The 18573-nt window shown below is 39.7% G+C and overlaps 1 protein-coding gene across 2 annotated transcripts in view; it reads right to left on the bottom strand.

Annotated features, from left to right (window-relative positions):
- Window positions 1–9896: 9896 nt before the first annotated feature.
- The window catches only part of ERP44 (endoplasmic reticulum protein 44), a 94725-nt gene continuing 86048 nt past the window's right edge, over window positions 9897–18573 (bottom strand). For both annotated transcript variants that reach the window (XM_004580955.3, XM_058672764.1), the window contains 2 exons: window positions 12366–12468; window positions 9897–10477 (listed from right to left, as the gene is read on the bottom strand). In XM_004580955.3, coding sequence (XP_004581012.1) covers window positions 10376–10477; window positions 12366–12468 — 205 coding nt within the window. In that variant the 3' untranslated portion in view covers window positions 9897–10375. The remainder of the gene's footprint in view (window positions 10478–12365; window positions 12469–18573) is intronic.

Below are 18573 nucleotides of genomic sequence, written 5' to 3'. Positions count from 1 at the left end.
ACTCCCCAAGTGACCACAATGGCCAGTGCTGCGCTAATCCGAAGCCAGAAGCCTGGAGCTCTTCTGGGTGTCCCACGCAGGTGCAGGTCCCAAAGCCCTGGGCCATCCTCAACTGCTTTCCCAGCCACAAGCAGGGAGCTGGGTGGGAAGTGGAGCAGCCAGGATCAGAACCAGCGTCCATATGGGATCCTAGCGTGTTCGAGGTGAGGACTTTAGCTGCTAGATCATGGCGCTGGGCTCAAAAATGTATATAATTCAAAATTTAGTAATTGTATCTCATTAATGACAGAAACTAATCAACTTTTGGTAGAAATTTCTAGACATGTTTAATTAGCTATACGTTAAAGCCTTATAAATAACAAAATGTTTTAAATTAGCCTGATATGGAAAAACCTGTTTGAAACATTGAATTTAATGGCCTGTAGTATCAACTCTGTCTGCCCTGTGATTCCTGTCTTGTTTTCACTGTGGAAGGTAAGGAACGCTCCGTCGGGCCTTGGCACCGGGAAGGGCTAAGGCAGCTAAGGCAGCACTCGGAAGCGCCTGTTGCTGTCCCTGAGGATTTCTCCATAGAACACAAACTTGGAAACTTTTTGGCTGTAGTCCACAGTAAAACCTGCCCTTCTGGAAATACCTGGGACATGCATAATGCAGCAACACCTACCATTTGAGAAAGGCATTCTGATGCTTTTATTGTTTCAATTTTTAAATAAGCCGGTTGTAGCCTACTAAGTTGATTTCATAGCCTACTGTGTTGCTAACCCTAGTTTGAAACAAACCACCCTTACAGAGTGAACTGCAGTTTCTTGAAGACCTGTGTGCCGGGTACTTCACCAGGCACTTTCCAGGGAAGGGACCAGAGTTTCCATGACTGAACAGTTCACAAGGCCCACTCAGGTGCAAAGGAATGAGCCCAGGGGTTGGTAAGTCCTTGCTTTCTGCATTACCCACATGCCCATAGAGTGCAAGGTAAACTTTGAATTTACAAGACCCATTCATTAATGCTTTTTTCACTTTCTCAATCTTCTGATTACTCACTGAGTGTCCAGTAAGAGCTCCCAAAAGTTTAATGGCGTCTGATGCCTTTGGCATTGTTGCTCAGTTCGGCCCTTCATTGGTAACAGCGCCTCCATTCCTCTTAAACTATAGATTCTGCTATATTTATGTGTTATAAGTGTTGTTGAAACAGGGGCTTTTAGATAACTTAAAAATAAATTTTAACTAGAAGAAATAACTCATGGATTCAAAGGATTTTTTCATTAAAGTGATATCCTTGGGTAGTCACATACTTCCTGTAGTAACATTACGATTATTTTGACCATTTTCAAGATTTTTTTTCCCATTGGAAAAAGCACCTTGCAAGCACATGGGGAAAGCCATCTTCATTTTTATTAGTCACAGACTACACTCCCTCATCCTCATGAGCCCTCTTCCTCAGTTTGTTTTCTTCTGGCCCAAGGTCTATCCACATGTTCAGGAACCAGGATCTCAGGAAAGCCAGGAACCCACCACATCTCCCGGGGCCAGGACTTGGAGGTTTAATTCAAACAGTTCTATAAAGGGAGCGTTCCTTCCCCAAGTCCAAAAACCTTCCTCTGTGGGCTGCTGCCTGCTCTTACCCGGGAGGGGGGGGAGCGGGAAGGACTAGATCCTGCCAATACCAATCACAGGAAGTTGAAGAAACATAAATATAGAGCAAAGGATATTTTTCTCCCATGAAATACAAAAACCAAACCGTACCCTGTGTCAGTGACAGGTGTTTGTCACTCAGGGTCCCTGTTGCCCTTCCCTGCTGCTGTAAGAAACCTCCAGGAGGGGCAGGTGGTCTGTGAAACGGGTGTCTCTTGACAGGAAGTAGAATGTTGGGGTGTGTGAGTTCTCTGGGTGCTGGATTACAGTCCTCAGCCCTCAGAGGCCCAGGGAGGTAGGCGGGCGTCCCCTCTAGCCTAAACCAATGTAAAATGTTCAGGCCTTGTGTTTATTAACACTTCATCTTTTTTTTTTGTTTTTAAAAAAAGATTAATTTATTTTTATTGCAAAGTCAGATATACAGAGAGGAGGCAGAGAGGAAGATCTTCCATCTGATGATTCACTCCCCAAGTGGTTGCAATGTCCCAAGGCATTAGGCCGTCCCCGACTGCTCTCCCAGGCCACAAGCAGGGAGCTGGATGGGAAGCAGGGCTGTCACAATTAGAACCAGTGCCTGTATGGGATCCCGGTGCTGTTGTGCTGAGCCCTTCATCTTTTTTCTAAGTGGTTGTTCTCACTGTTTATAGTCACTTGCTTGACACCCTTTGAATAAAAACTTTTGGGGTATCACAGATAATTAATGGTGAAAGAGTCAGTTGGTATCTGTTCTCCCCATCAAGGAAATTAGTTTATTTTGTTAGATAAAAAATAAGTGTGTTGTATTAACGAAATGAAAAGCCAAAAACACAAAAGGTGCCAAAGTCGAATATTTTGCTCGAGATCACAAAGCTAGTTAGCACAGGAACTAGGATTCTAAGCATGGTCCAAGAAAAAAAAAATCTTAAAGTGGATTTGAGCTTTAGCTGTGCCCTATTAAGTTGCCTGCCTAGGGTAGTGGGCTCTTAGGCCAGCATTAACATTCCAAATCAGCTGTGACAGAACTGGAGGGGGAACCTCAAGACCAGAGTTCTGTCTCTCTCAAAGCTGCTTATTGGGGTGGCTGTCTTTGGGATTCCCGTTTGTCATCTACTCCATCCATTCTGTCTACCCTAGTCCTGTCAATTTCACTTTAAAATTGGATGCATCTTTCTCCTTTTTAAGTGGCAAGAGCTCAGCCCATCAAGACCAGGAACTTCTTCTGGGTCTCCCACATGGCTGCAGGGCCCAAGACTTGGGCTGTCTTTGCTGCTTTCCCAGCCACATTAGCGGGAGCTAGATTGGAAGTGGAGCAGCTGAGTCTTGAACTGGTGCCCATACAGGATGCTGGCGTCGCAGGCAGACTTGCCTATGTGCTATGCCACAGTGCCCCCCATCATTTCTGAATGTATTCACAGGCTTTATTCTCCTAGCAGACTGTTGCCTCACACTTATCTTCTTCAACTCTAAACCTCTCTGATCCTTACACCGCTGCTGCACAAATAACAATCAGGTTGATCTCTCAATTTTCTGTATACCCCACTTAAACACCAAATAGGCTCAAACCCCTTGTAGACATGCACTCACAGCCTTCCAAAGTCTGGCCCTAGGTTTATCTCTTCAAACTCACTACAAGCTATCTGGCAGTGCCATAAAAAAAAAAACCAAATATTTCACAAGAACGATTTTAAGGTTTTTTTTTTTTTTCTGTGCTGAAGGTAATCTTTGTTCACATTCTCTGGCCTAAAATACTTCCTGTAATACTTCAGTTTGCAAAACGAGTCAACTGAACTTTCAGCTTGTAAACAAGCTCAGAACATGTTTCTTAAAGAAATACTGTTCCCAAGAAGTTACCTTAACCTTGGAAAGTCTTAAACCTCAAATGTGCAATGTGTGCGCCTCAGAACTGAGCCTGAGCATTGTTCAGCAGCTTCATCAGTCTGGCCTTGAGTGGGCCATCATACAGGAAAGACAACGAGTAGTCACAACTTGCATTCACTTCTCAAGTGTTGACCTTTACTCTTGACGTAAGGTGAATCACTAATGTATCTACTTGAGTTTCAGTAAGCCCCCTAAAGATGTCTTCCATTTTGTTGTTAAACTGTTGACGTTCATCAGGATCAGCAAGAAAAGCCCAATGGTGAGATTCTGTAAAATTTACTATACCCACCTGTCATTTATTATGTTGCTGAGTGGTGCTTGGCTAAGGAAACATGCAATAAACTACTTAACTGATGTCCTGTTGTTATGTTAAGTGCTGGGGCCACAAATAGGAAAATTTTAGACCTACACAGTGTATCCATTCTGGCTCATGAAATCCAGTGCCTACAAAAGTGAAGCACAGTAAAACACAGTAAGTACCCAAAAAGGAATGAACAAAGTAACACAAAAAATGGCACAAATAATAGAATGACTAACTCTACTTGGAGAAGAAGGGGAAGACCTTGTGCGTCCTGTGGTAGTTGAGGATTAGGATGGCATTCTGGGCTTCTAGGGTAGAGGAACTACCACATACGAAGGACGAAGGGTACAAACCTAAAATACCAGAGTGCTCAGAGAACACCCAGCAAAGTGTAGCTGAGTGATGAAAACACATTCTAGCTAGGCAGTCTTACCTGTTTAAAATGTAATCACTCGTTGTTTAAAGGAATTGTCATTTTGTGTCAACCTCTGAGTCTGTTAGTTTGCCTTTGTTGACAGGTAAGTAATAAATCTCACATTTGCTGAAATATTTGTTTTTCTTTCCCATACATAAGTGATCTCCACTTTCTTACCTTTGCTGATGAGATCCCCTGCCTCATGCGCACTGCTCACTTTTTCCTGCCTAACTGTGCTTTCCATAAATACTTGTTGAAAACCTACTGAGAAAAGTCAGAATTTACTCTTACAGGGCTAATTCTTCACAGTCCAGTTTTCCATTTCTTTACAGACATTTCTTGACAACTGTGAGTCAGTAGTTCCCATATCCATTAGTGGTTAATTCTGCAATGTTCTAGGACTTCGCAGGTTGGTCTCCAACCAACTTCCATAGGGTCTGTTTCTTGTAGCACTTCTTGGCATGAGAGTGATAAGGGAAATAGCAACTACACCCCCTACCGAGTTATTGTCAGATGATGAGGTCGTAGCATGTATGTCTACCCTTTTGGGGGACCCAGTTTTCCAGGACAGACCAACTTCTGTGTATTAATAGGACTGAATAACCTGACAGAAGAAATCCAAAACTTGGCTTGGAAGCTATGAATGGAGAAGTTTCAGATGGAGGTGAAGACTTGGAAGAGAAAGGGTATGGAGAGTTATCAATTTGGATTGACTGGTTTCCTGTAGGGTCAGAATACTTGGGAGCCAGGGAGATATAGTGTGACGGACTAGCACTGATATGGAGGCTGGGGTGGGAGAACAGTGGGATTTAATGGCTCTGTCATGCAAGAACGGAGGGCTGGTATTAAGAGACAGACACTTGACAGGATTTGAACCCAGGTCTCCAATGCAAATGCTCAGCCTGATTTGACCAGTGAGCTGGAGGAAAAGAAAAGTAATAAAGTATTTGATACTTACTAATCCTCCATTGCCCCTTTGTACTCTACAGTATGTTGTTTGTTATAGGCTGCTGCCACTTGCCTGGATGAGATGGTAAAATACCATCAGTAACTTCTGAAGAAATGGCAAATAGGAAACATAACAAAACACAGAGCTTGGGCAGTTTTGATTCTAGAATCCACGGAAGTGGAACTTTACCTTGGAATCCTCAAAAGTTTCTGAAATGGACTATTAAGCAGTGTTTAAAAGCCAAAGTCTGTGCTCATTAGTCAGAACGATAAGTCATGAATGATGCCTTGTTCTGCTTTTCTTGCCATGTGTAGCCAGGGATGCTGTTTTATCCCCCTTCGTGGGCAACTGTTTGAGCAACACAGAATCTGAGGCTCTCAGGAGTGACCTAATCCTCCATCTGTACATTCTTACAGGACATACAGGAGACATGACTTTCCTCTGGCAGCCACCTAAGTAATACACAGAGGCCACAGCCTGGATAGGCAACAAAAAACCCTTTATCTGAATGGACCACAGTTGGAAGAAACAATCGGACAACAATACTTAACACTTGCAGAAAGAGAATGATCACCTCGATTAACAGAATTCTCCTCGAAGGAAGGAGCATCCCATGTTTAGCAGAGTACAGCTCCTTTTCCTAACCAAAAAAATCACTTCCTCCAGGAAAGGTCCCTGGTTCTCAAGGTTGGTTCCTATCTAGATCCTGCAAAATGGGCAACATTCTTGAGAAACCTCCCAGGGCCCCTACAGGATTCTGCAGTACCCAAGAGGGCACTCACTGGCGTGTCACCCTGATCCTTAAGTTATCGCTGGGTTAATGTGTGCTGCAATATTTGAACCTACGCTGACAAAATTCTTAGGGTCCCAAAGCCAGTTTAGGACATGGGGTTGGAGGTAACTGAATTCATCCAGGCACACAGTTATGGCTGAGAAAAATCATGAGGTAAGATTTTTCAAATTAGCCAGCCGAGTCCATTCCAGGAAGGATGCTGCTTTCTAGTCCTTTCGTGCATTTGCTTGTTGAGTTACTACCTTTTTCCATCAGTGACTTCCTGACTGCCTTCACTGCCACAAGTTGCTGACAGTACAAGATAGTTCAAGTCCTGCTTTGAGGACATTCAGGTGATGAGCAAGGAAAAGAATTTATATGTGGTTCAAACTCTAAATAGGCTTGGTGCCCTAAAGCACAGGCAGGGCTAGGGGGCACTGGAAGGATCCTAGGCACTGGGGATGAATATGAGGAAATTGCTCGGGAGCATTTTGGAAAATTAATTTGAAAGTTGCACGTTTCCTGCTCCAGTGATTCCAAAACCTACTCCTGTTGTCTGGCGGCAAGCAGCCGCTCGCCAGTGTGTGCTCTTCAAGAGGGAGCTCTGATGCTTCTGTGCCAAGGCCAAGTTGAGACATCGGCAGAGCGGAACCATAGGGCTCATTCAAATCCAAGTACAGTGAAATTACCTAAAAACAGATTCTAAACCTGGAAAAATCAGACTCTTGATCATCTAGATGATGAGTAAAATGTTTCTACAATGTGATCATATCTGCAACAAAGCTATAACAAAGTGGATTAGTAAAAAGTCTCAAATATAGAAATATTTTATAAATATAGTTTTATTACTTGGAAATACATACAAAAATTCAGACACAGCTAAAAAACAATTGCTAAGCATAGGTCCTCTCCAACCTTTTTAAGAACACAGAAAACAGTTATAATTGTCAAAAAACAATTTAAGTCCTCAAACAACTTAAGTCTTCATGATCTTTATTGTGTTTAAAAGTCAGCAACTGCTTTGTTCTTTATATCTACTTAATAACTTTTCCTCCAATACAGGCTAGTATTTCAGTTTGGTTCATAAGGTTATATTTTAGAATAGCTAAAGCCATTAATTAGAATTATTTTGAAAGCAGGAATACTATTTGCCCATTTCCAGTCTTCTGTCACCCTATATTATCCAAGGTTTCTCAGAAATTCCCAGTAGTTGTTAACAGAAAGCAACTGCAACTCCCAGCAGCTCTGGGAGATAGAAGTGTGAGCCTGACAGCCTTGAAATCATTTAAGGTGGCAAAGTGTTTTTTCCCTTCCCTGCAATTTTGTTATTTTGTGTCCAGCCAGACTATCTCTTTCAGAGAAACAATTAAAAGTTGAGCTATTCTACTTTTCATGATTACCAATCCATTCATTGTACTATTTTACATTCTTCTTTTCGTCCTCATTAAAATAAAAAAAAAAAAAAAAGGCAAGCCACGAAAGCCTCGATGGCAGTGTGTACTGTCTACAAACGGGAGCTGTTCCTGAGCTGGAACACTTCATCTTTGCTTCATCCTCTCCAGCTCTTTCCATGCCAGCTTGTCCTCCTACACACGATCTGTAACAACCTGACTTCAGAACCTTATCTTCCTGGGTGGTTTCATTTAACATAAAAAAAAAAATTGGACTGTTGTCACAGAAAGTTTCCATCTTTTTATGGTTCGCTCACAGCTGGAAGGATTCCTGAAAAACAGCAAAACTAGCTGCAAAGCACAAAAGCTTGCTCCTTGTTCGGGTTTTGTGACTCTGTCTTCAGTCTAGTTCTGTCCCCCCTTCCTCACATCTGAGAAGCCTGAAGCCTAGACTAGGCTGGATGAACTGAGCGGGAATCTCTACCTATAAAAGCCATGGATATTCATAGACGCGAGGGGAAGTCTGTGCTTTGGAACCTGCATCCACACCATTCTTACAATCAAACTTAAATATGAACCTACTTCGCTGCCAGAAATCTGGTGATGCCTCTACAGCTCCAAACTCCTCAGCTCAGCACACAGGGCCCCTCATGCTCAACTCCCATTTCTTCAATCTCATTTCCTCCTGACCCCAACACACTGGCCCTAGTACGGGAATTGTTTTCTTGAATGCATTTGCTGTTTCGTATCTTTCCTCAGATTATCCTTCCACTCAGATTCCTTACGTCCCGAAGAACACGTTACCAGCATAGCTATCTCCTCTATAAGCTATTTGAGACTCAGCACTCCTTTCTGCCACATGAACCTCTATTTTCTATGTAGATATCCATCTGCCTAACCAGACTAGAAGTAACTTGAGGGTAGAAACAATACTTTACCCATCTCTGTATCCATATTATAGTTAAAAGCCCTTGCATTCAATAGATGCCAGATGGAAATATGCTTCCCTACCCCTAAACCCAGTTCAACCCCTGGGATCCACAGACTATACCGACCCTTCAAATTTCGATAGGCTGTTCTCAGACCCGAGAAGTCTGCAAGCAAAACAGCCTTAACACCTACATTTTAAAACCCCTTACAAGCCTTAAGTGCTCTTGCTAGTGCCTTTGTATAAAACGGGCACTAAATCCTGATGAGTGCTGAGTACAAAAATCATCCAAAATCACTCTGCTCCTCATTCATTCAGGAAACACTCAATGAGGGCTGTGTCCACTGGAGACACAAAAAGCAGTGTCCATGTCCTCAGAAGACAATGGCATGGCAGGGCTGCAGCCTAAGCCCAAGTACGCAGAAATGTTACCTCATGCATCCTCACATCTCTCACTTCTTCCTTGACGGTCACCTACATCACACCCAGCACGTGCTCCTCACAATTACCACTTTCCAGCAAGCTCCTTGCAACCCAATACTTGAGTGGTATCTTCTGTTTCTTATTTTTTCAAACCAATTAATTGCATGGGCTGCTTTTGGTCTTACATATAGACTTGTTGAATGTTTCTGAATTTTCAATGCTGACCCTGGAGATCTGGTCCATCCTCGGATTCATTACCATAACTCTGACTTCATTCAAGTTACTGATCAAATGTAATGATGAGAACAGAACTGAGGTCCAAACTCCAGAATGTTCTGTCTTAGCTTTCTTGTCACAGTCTGGTAAAATATAGTAAACATGCCCCTTTTTACTTTATCAACATTTATTTTCTGAATAAAACTATGGAAACTATGGGTAATTCATGCATGACTAAGGATTGTAGGCTGATTTTTAAAAATAATAATTATTAAATATCCATTATAAATACTCATTTTAAAAGGACTGGAAGATGTGACATATATTACAAACTACATATAATGGCACATGTCAGCCTGTTGAGCTTAAAAATAGTCTTTCCTGAAACTGGAATTTATATCCCCAGTATAAAATGACCCTTGGCCTATAGCACCTATCAAGGCCCAGAGGAAAGCCTGTCTGTCCTCCGGCACTGGATATCCTGATATGGCACCGAGGGTCCTCTCCCTCTGGTTCTATTCCCTGGCACAGGGACCCATCTGACTGCACAAACCAGAGAATCTAGAGGGGATAGGGTCCTCAAACAGTTACACAATGGGAAAAAACTCAATACACATGATCCTTACTGTTGCTGTTTTTGGTCTATATAATTATCAGACTACAAGACGGAGTAGAATTACAGAAACACAATTTCTCTTTGTAAACTACAGTCTTAGATAGGAGGAGTCTTTAAGCCATCTAGTATTAAAATGGTAACCTGCTCCACTAGTACCTTCCTTTCTCAAATGTAGGTAGAAAACATTCAAAATTTCAACTGCTTTTTAAAGACAAACACAGAAATTTAATAATACTTTTCATTCTCTGTTTTTTAATTCCTAAGAACAATTCCTGCCAAATGTGCTGGCTTATGGCTCTCCTCCTCTTTATAGTATGTTTAAGTTATACATTAAGAATCCAGAATATGCTACTATGGAATTTTCATAAGCAACATCCAACCATTCAGGGAAACACAGCACACAGTGAGAAAATTTAAATTTATTCCCCTCCCAAGTATCCAGAATATATATGTATACACCCCCTTAGCTTTGAGAAATGTGATATTGAAAATGGCAACAGAATTGGTCATATGGAAAGAAAGAAAGCCACTTACTACACAGGAGGCCTCCCTCAGGTCTCCTCATCCTAGCAGTGCACACTAGTCACATGCTTTTAGCAATGTCACCTTTTGTTTATAAAAATTTTACAGGACAGGTTGAAAGTGAAGATAGGCCTCTGGTTTTTATTTTTTTTTACCCTAGCAAAAATTTTTAAAAGAGGCTATACCAAATGACAATGCATTTTCAGTCAGGGGGAGAAAAAAAATTAAAAACCCAAAACATCTTTCTGTTTATTCAAAATAAAAATACACATAGAATTATGAAAATATAGGTTTACTATTTCCACCATGTAAGTTGATGCTGTGGTCAAAAGGCTTGCAAATCGTTTTTCAAGTTTTTAAAGCTCATCTCGATCCCTCAATAAAGTGTACCTATGTTCACTGGGTGCTAGTTTCTGGAAGGAGCTCTCAGGTGGACTGCTTGCCTCATCTTGGACTTGCTACAAAAGAAAGAACAAAATACTTTATGTCAATATGTTTTATGGAATTGTACTCTAATATATAAAATAAATGGTAACTTTATTAAGCAATAAAAGGCAGCAACTGTGCACCAAAGACTGGGGCTAATCTGGAAATCCTGCTCTCCTAATTCCAAATGCCCTTTCTCAGAGTCTCCAGGGCAGGACTGTGATGGGCCACTGACGATGGCCCTGCTGGAGCTTCTGGAGCATGTTGGACACTGGGTGCCTTCCTGAAATATCTTGTAGGGAAAGGGTGGTGAATGTCCAGCTGTGGACCGTGCAAGACTTGCAAAACCATTTGGTTTGACCATGCCAAGACAACTGCTAATAGGACTTGAGATGTTATAGCAGACTACTTAGTAAGTTGTTTATTTTGTATGGCCTGCAATAATGTTTTAAATATCCAAATGACCCCTGGCAGAAAAAGGTTCCCCCCACACTGAGGTTCCACTTCACAAACCATCCCCTGTCACAGCGCTAACAGAACTAAAGGCCCCTGTTCTGTGGGTGTGGCTCGCATTTATCAATTTTCTGATGGCAAAAATTATCAAAACTTATTAAATTAAGGAATGGAAAGAAAAACACTTTAATAATGAAAGATAACATTTCTATAGTATATTACTTTGGTACCAACAGCAGACAAATATGACTTCCAAGAATTCCAAAGGAAAGACAGTGTAGTCTCTATACTTCATCTCTGTGCGGAGAGCTCCTGAAACAGGCTGTTGTGCTGCAGAGTGATGCCACTTTCCCATTGTAACTGGAAGTTACATGCCTACAAACTACCTGACTGCCATAGTTCTCTTCCTAATAACATTTTTTTGCTGAAATATGTTCAGATTAAACAAAAATTATCATTACTGTAAATCATGCATTTACAGCATGCATTAATTAGTGCACAAAATGGATAAAATAAAAGGTATTTATTGTTTAATGGAAAAACGGAAATAAAACATGAGAACACAGTAATGGTAAGGTATATTTCTCCTAAAAGGAGACCTTCTTTTTGTAAGAAAACAGTCACCTCTGTGCCACTGCCCTCAGGCTGCTCCATCCTACAGCTGCTTAATTACTGAAGAACAAATCTGACCTCAAGGAACAGCATGTCATCAGATTCCTAAAGACAACTCTTGACTCTGAGCTAGTAACAATTCAATCTTTCTTCTGTTTTAAGAGATTTATTTTACTTGAAACAGAGAAGGAGAGACAGACTACATATGAAGTTCTTAGGGAAAAATAGCGGCTAAAGGTTTGGGGAAGTAAAACAGGAGATTGTTGGTATATGTTTTCCTCTCAGGCATGATCTAAATAAATCCTAACGCAGTAAAACAGAAACTGCTTTTAACTGAAATTACAAAGTACAATATCAAATTCTCAGGTTAAAAAATACATATGCAAAGATAAAATTTCAATAAATTTAGAAAGCTGCATTAGACCATAAATTTTGAGCATTCTGAATACTGTGTGTGTGAAGGTTCTTAGGATGGCTTAGTAAAAGTAACAAACTATTTCTTTATAGTATAAATCAATCTTCAAGTGACACAAGAAGATTTAAATAACTCATGGAATCCACTAATCTCTTCACTGATTTGTCTACCTTCAATTCCTACTTCTATTTGAAACGAACTATAATTAACCTTTTGTTAGCCATATTCCATAGAGGTTAGAGATTCGGATCATCAGGGTTTGCATGATCTGTAAGCTATACTAAAATATTCTTGCAGCTTTTTTGAAAGTTCAAACATTTTAAAATTAATTAAAAAGCAGCAGCATTTATCCATTTTCTAGACTGTATTCAGAAGTTCCTTACAAACATAAAGCCTATGCAACAAGTTCAGACCTCCTTGGAAAAACAAGCAAGTTTTACCTCTCCAGGAGCTGTGTCAGTTGGATCAGGTCCATGATGGAATTCTCTGTGTAGTTTTCCAGAATGTAAGTCAAATACAAACTGCTTGAGTTTTCCAGGAATTCTAAAAAACAGAGTCAAATAAAAGTTTAGCTTACGTTGTAGAAATGGACTAACCTCTATTTTAACAACTTTGCAATATTAAAAAAATTATATTTTACCTACAATCCCATCCTACTATAACATTTACAGTAAGATACAGATCAAACATCTCCACATGACTGTAATCATGGCATCTATGTTCTGAGTTCCGTGTTCTAATTCTTAGGCACGTTTCACCAAACATTTTCTATCATTTCAACAGATACATTGTGACTTATGATTTTTTTTAACGTAACCAGCCTTTAATGCTGTGCATTTATATATTTTCCTTTTTTTCTCTTTCTCTCCCTCAAGTACTGCAAAACCACACTATAAACAAGAGGTCTCAAGGGAGCAGCTGTGTTAGGGGCTAACCTCGTGGAACTGCAACTGTGTAAGCAGAGTACTACTAAGACACGAGGATAAAATCAGCACCACACACTATGTGCCAGCTGATGCTCTGCGTCCTCTGGAGAGGCAGTCCTTCAGGGCATCACTGCCAACAAGAACCAGTGTCGTGAACCTCAACAGAAGAGCAAGTGTGCATGGCTGCAGCTTCACCGGACAGCACAACAGAAGTGCAAAACACCTCTCAAGGCCATTAAACCAACATCAATGTGCACTAATGAGAGGTGCTTCTACAGTACTTTTCTTTGTTTTGGTCATTTTTTGCACTGTTGTGCATATTCCCAAGTCACACTCTACAAAATTAGGAAAAAGTGTCCTCCTATGGCTCAGGACATCCTGAAACAAATGATGTATGCATCAACATAGCTCCCTGTTCATGGCCATCGCTCCCTTGACTGCAAATCACACATGAGCAGATTCGCAGCACAGACACGCACTGTGGCAGAAAGAACCACACTGGGGTAAGCATACTGAATGTCAGCTGTGCATGTGTCATTATTTCTTTGAGCTGCATTCAAAAGTAGATTATTTAAGAATAAAAACTTTGACAAAGTGTGAGTGAACCATCAGCTAGCTACCTGTTTGCTTTCTGAAGTCTTGCCAGCACATTTGTCTTTCAATTGAAATTTATTTTGCTAATTTGATAAAAGGTCATCTGCATTCAAATTTACATTTTTTCAGAAATTGTTTTTTTCCAGTGCATGTTTCAACTTACATTTCTGCTTATGTGAATTGTCTGCCTTTTCCTGAGATCTTCAGATTTAAAGCAATTCATTGCATATTTTAAATAGAAGCCCTTTGTTTTTATACCTATTTTAAGAATTAAATGTCGGTAGGTACACATCCTCCCCCCATACTTTAACTCTTCGAGTTGAACTGATTTTTAAAAATCATTATCTATTTTTTGTTAGCAGCGTATGGGGGCTTTGTAATGTTACCAATTTCTTTTTTATCCTCTCCTGAGGTCCTAGAAGTGCTGTTTTCTTCCCTTCAATAACTCCCACTGTGATAGACCAACCAATAACTTCATTGTATGCCCATTTCGGCTCCCCACTAGCTCCAATGCAACAGAGAGCAGCAGGTGCCAAATGCACAGTTTACAAATACAAACGACTGTCAGGTAGCTGTATCGACAGAATGCCTCCGGAAGGTTCTCTGGTGCTCAAGTAATTGCACATGTACCAGAGATAAACACTGAGAGGAGATCAATTTAAATTTAATCCGACATCATGTATGTCACTCACAGCAAAGTGCTAAAATCCATCCATTCATCCATAGGATCTCAAATCTATATAACGTTTAAGATAAAGCCTCTGTTGGTTTGTCTTATAAGGTCTAAAGATTACCCTAACAAATGAAATGAATTGCTTCTGCAAGGTCAAAGAATAACTTATGATTAAATCTCAAATATGAAAATTTCACGCAGAATATCCAAAGCAGATTTTTGCTTATATTGATTTTTTTGTTATTTATCAACAAATGAGAAAAGAGAAAGATTTGTGAGGAAATGGCAAATACAAGGGCAAAGGGATAAAACTAAATTGATGTTGTAGAAAAACAGATTACGAAGGAGTTCTTACATAGCATGTGGCCAGAAACTAGCCATCATTATTAAGAAGTAACAATCAGTGAATCAACAATAAATTTTCAAGAAAACAAACATGATAATTTGCTAGAAAGGAATACAGATGGACCCTTGGCATTTTCTCTCCCACCTTCCAAACATTGTTTTTTGTTCACAATTCATTTGTAGAAGAGGGAAAACAATGAAACACACAAATATTCAGCATGCATTTTTAAAATTTTATGTACACGATCTATCTTTTGAGGTCTGGGTTCTGTGCTTCTATTCTGTTATCACTCTCAAACAGGTCAAATTCCAGAATGCTTTTTAACTCAGACGCTCCTTTTTCTCCAACAACTGTTTCTATAGTATCACATATACTGCAATCAGACAATACCTAAACATGAGGCCTCCTCCCCCTCAGAACACTGCATTTCACATCCATCCACTCTGCTGCATGTACAAAGTGTACTGAATAGCAGTATTCTACTAAGGGGGATATAAATGGTACCTCAAAAAACTGGCAGAAAAACAAGCATTTTGGTGCAAAAATTTTTGAAATCTATTTTTTTCCATAACATTTATGTCTTATGAACTTTTGGAAAACTCTTCTTGTGCATAGATTTCAATTTCTTGATGAAAAATAGAAAATTCCACTTTCCATATACTTCTTAAAGTACCTTCACACAACAATTGGTTCTTTTCTCTATTTAATGAGACTCCAGATTTTAGTGATTATAAACAATGTTATTCCAAACATGGGGCACAAGTTTTTGTGGGAACTTTATTTCTGCAGAATGAAAACAGGGTCATACAGCTTTCTAAAGAAACTGTCCAACTATTTTCTAAAGCAGCTGTGTCATTCTGCAATCGCACCACATGAGCATTCCACTGGTTCCACGTCCTCATTGACACTTGGGTTACCAGTGCTTTAACTGGAAGCACTGAAGAGCTGTAATTTAAAATAGAGACAGAGGCAGTTCCAGTTTGCTGGTTCACTGCACTGCTCAGTCTCTCACATTGGCTGGAAGCAGGTTAGCCTCGAGGGTGGCGGGACTCAACTACTGAACCATCACTGCTGCCTCCCAGGGTGTGCGTTACTAGAAAGCTGGAGCCAAGAGCCTGGGCAGGTGTCTTCAGCACTGGGCCACGCGCCCTACCCTCACAGCAACTTTAACTTGAATTTCTCTAATGACTATTGAGGTTGAGTATCATTCTTATGTGTTTATTTGCCATGTGTGTATGTTCTTTGCATTCTGATAATCTTTTATAAGTCTTTGATTTTATTTTTAAAATAGAGTGTTGAGATGCTTACTTTTAACATGTTGGTTACTCATTACTATGTCAATTAATTCCATAATGATGTAAATTTTTGCTGATGGTATGTTGGAGCTTTCAATTGACTGGGATGATACTCTGCTGGCTCTGTCATCAGACCAGAGAGGGTATACCTAAGAAACCGTTGAACTTGACTGGACAATAAGATGCTGGACTCTATGTTTGGTATACACTTGCAATGGGGAAATCTCAACTGAACTTGAGCTGTGGTTATGCAATAAGGTGGAGGAATCCACCATGGTGGGAGGGTTTGGGGAGGGGTGGGGAGAACCCAAGTATCTATGTAACTGTGTCACATAATACAATGTAATTACTGAAGTTAAATAATAAATAATTAAAAAAAAAAAAAAAAAAAAAAAGAACTTGAACCTCAGCTCATGAAGAATTCCTCCTGTTTAGTTCTAAGAGTTTTCTACTTTTTTACCTTTACGTCTATAAGTAATTCTAAGTTCTTTCATAAGAAAATTCACTTTTGGTGTGAAGTCACTTACATGGTTCAGCCATCATTTGTTGCAAAGATGAGCCATTCTCGTTTGAATGACCTTACCCATATGTCTACTCCCAAGCTTTCTATTCTGCTCCACACAACTATGTACCTCCTCTTTCATCCACACCACACCGACGTTAAGTACTTCAGATTTGTATCATGTCCCAAAATCAAATACTGTAAATCATCCAACTTTCTCAAAAGCTTTATGGCTGGTTTATTTTTACCTTTCCATATAAACTTTAGAATCAGTTTGTCTATATCCACAATTAATCTAGCTGAGATTATGACTGGACTTGTATTAAATATATAGGTCAACTTAACAGACAAATAGACAACTATGTTGAGTCTTCCAAACACTGAACAAAGTAGGTTTCTTTATTTATTTTATGATTTTCTGCATATAGATCCAGCATATTTTTTTTGTTTTTAACATTTATTTCTAGGAAATTCTTGTCCCCATCCTCAGAACTATTATAAATGATAATTTATATATAGATAACCTGTGAAGAAATATATACAGATAACCTCTGTGAAGAAAGCTATTTCTCTCCAGAATAACCACTTTTTAAAAATAAATATTTTAATTTGAAATGCAGTTAGAGAGAGGGGGAGAAACTGAGACACAGAAAGAGAGAGAGAAAGATCTTGAATTCGCTGGTTCACTCCCTGAACGGCTGTAACAAACAGGGCTGGGCCACACTGAAGCCAGGAGGCAGAAGCTTGTTGTGGGTTGGCCCCATGGGGGATGGCGGCCAAGCACTTGGCCTTCCTTCATTCTGGCAGAATGCTGGATCAGAAGTAGAGCAGGTAGGACTTGAACTGGTACTGATATAGGATGCTCATGTCACAGCCAGAGAATCATTTGCTATATACCACTATGCCAGGCTGTTTTATTTAACTTCACTGTATTGTTTTCACAGTCTGACAGCCTTGGACTTGAATTTGAGTATGTTACTGCCTGTCCTAATGCTAGAGAACCGTACAATGATCATGAATGAGACACTGTTCTCTTAAGAGCTGCAGACAAATGTATTCGCTAATGCTCACAACAACTTTATAAAGTAGAAATGATTAATATCCCCACTTCTCATTTGAGGAAACCAAGCCACAGCAGAGTTAAAGTGACTTGCTCAGGGATGATGCTGTTAGTAGGTAACAGTGCTGTCTGCATCTGCAGTCTGCCCTTTTAGCTACTATGCTATTTTGTCTGTCACTGACACTTTAGTAGTGTTAACTAAATTTCTACAAATTCTCTATTGTAAAGTGGTCATAATACCTATCCTATAAGTTTGCCGTACACAATTTGAGAACACACATAATGTATAAATGAATGCCAGTACACTTCTAACTATCAGCATTTGATGTCCATATTGCCGTAGGGGTCAAATAAAGTATACTGAAATACTTTATAAAGCACAAAATTAGACAATGGACATCAGTTTAACAATAGGTGCTTATGGACCTGGAACAGTATATATACATATGTGTGTGTGATGTATAGATTATACACATCCAATATATATGTAATATATGTATATATACACACATGTGTGTGTATTTAATTCCCCAGGAGCTGACAGGTGAGACATCTTCAGAGCATCACAACTAAAGATACAAACAGGACAGGAACACATCAATTGAGCAAGGAGCAAGTGACAGAATTCCAGATGAGTTGATAGAAGTATTGAAAGTAGTCAAAGTTCTAATTAGATTAATCCAAAAGCAAATAAAAAATTTACTAAAAATATACTAACACTTTCACATTTAAAAGAAATGTAAATATCGTTAGATTCTGTTATGAGCTTGGGATTTTGGGGTTAACACACCGTATTATGAATCCTGTATGATCTTGTGGTTCATGTCACTTCCCGAACCTGTTTGTCTGAGATAAGGAACAGGTAGAACGACGCGGAAGGAGACTGTGCCCCAGCAATCTGCTTTCTCTAACTTCACCAAACCATACTTCCTACTGATGATCCCAGTTATGCTGATGTACAAAGTAAACGTAGTAGTAATTACAGTAATTTATGGAAACTGCTTATCATTTAAGTCTTAATTACTATGTAGCACAATAACAATTATTCAAGTCATTAAGTGTGGCAGATTGACTAGGCTGCATGTTTTATTAGATTTTTAACATTAATATCTACTCACATAGATGCTTTATCTAACTCACACAGCAGACACCTACACACAGTTTTATGAATGCTAGAGGGAATTGTGCCTAGAAAGGAAAATCAGGCACCTAAGGGAGAAACTGAAGGAGTTGTTTGTTTCAAAGAGCTTTA

The sequence above is a fragment of the Ochotona princeps genome, chromosome 14 (assembly GCF_030435755.1).
Source record: "Ochotona princeps isolate mOchPri1 chromosome 14, mOchPri1.hap1, whole genome shotgun sequence".
NCBI lineage: Eukaryota > Metazoa > Chordata > Mammalia > Lagomorpha > Ochotonidae > Ochotona > Ochotona princeps.
Note: the sequence above shows the minus strand (reverse complement) of the source record. Positions and strands in the feature narration are given on the sequence as shown.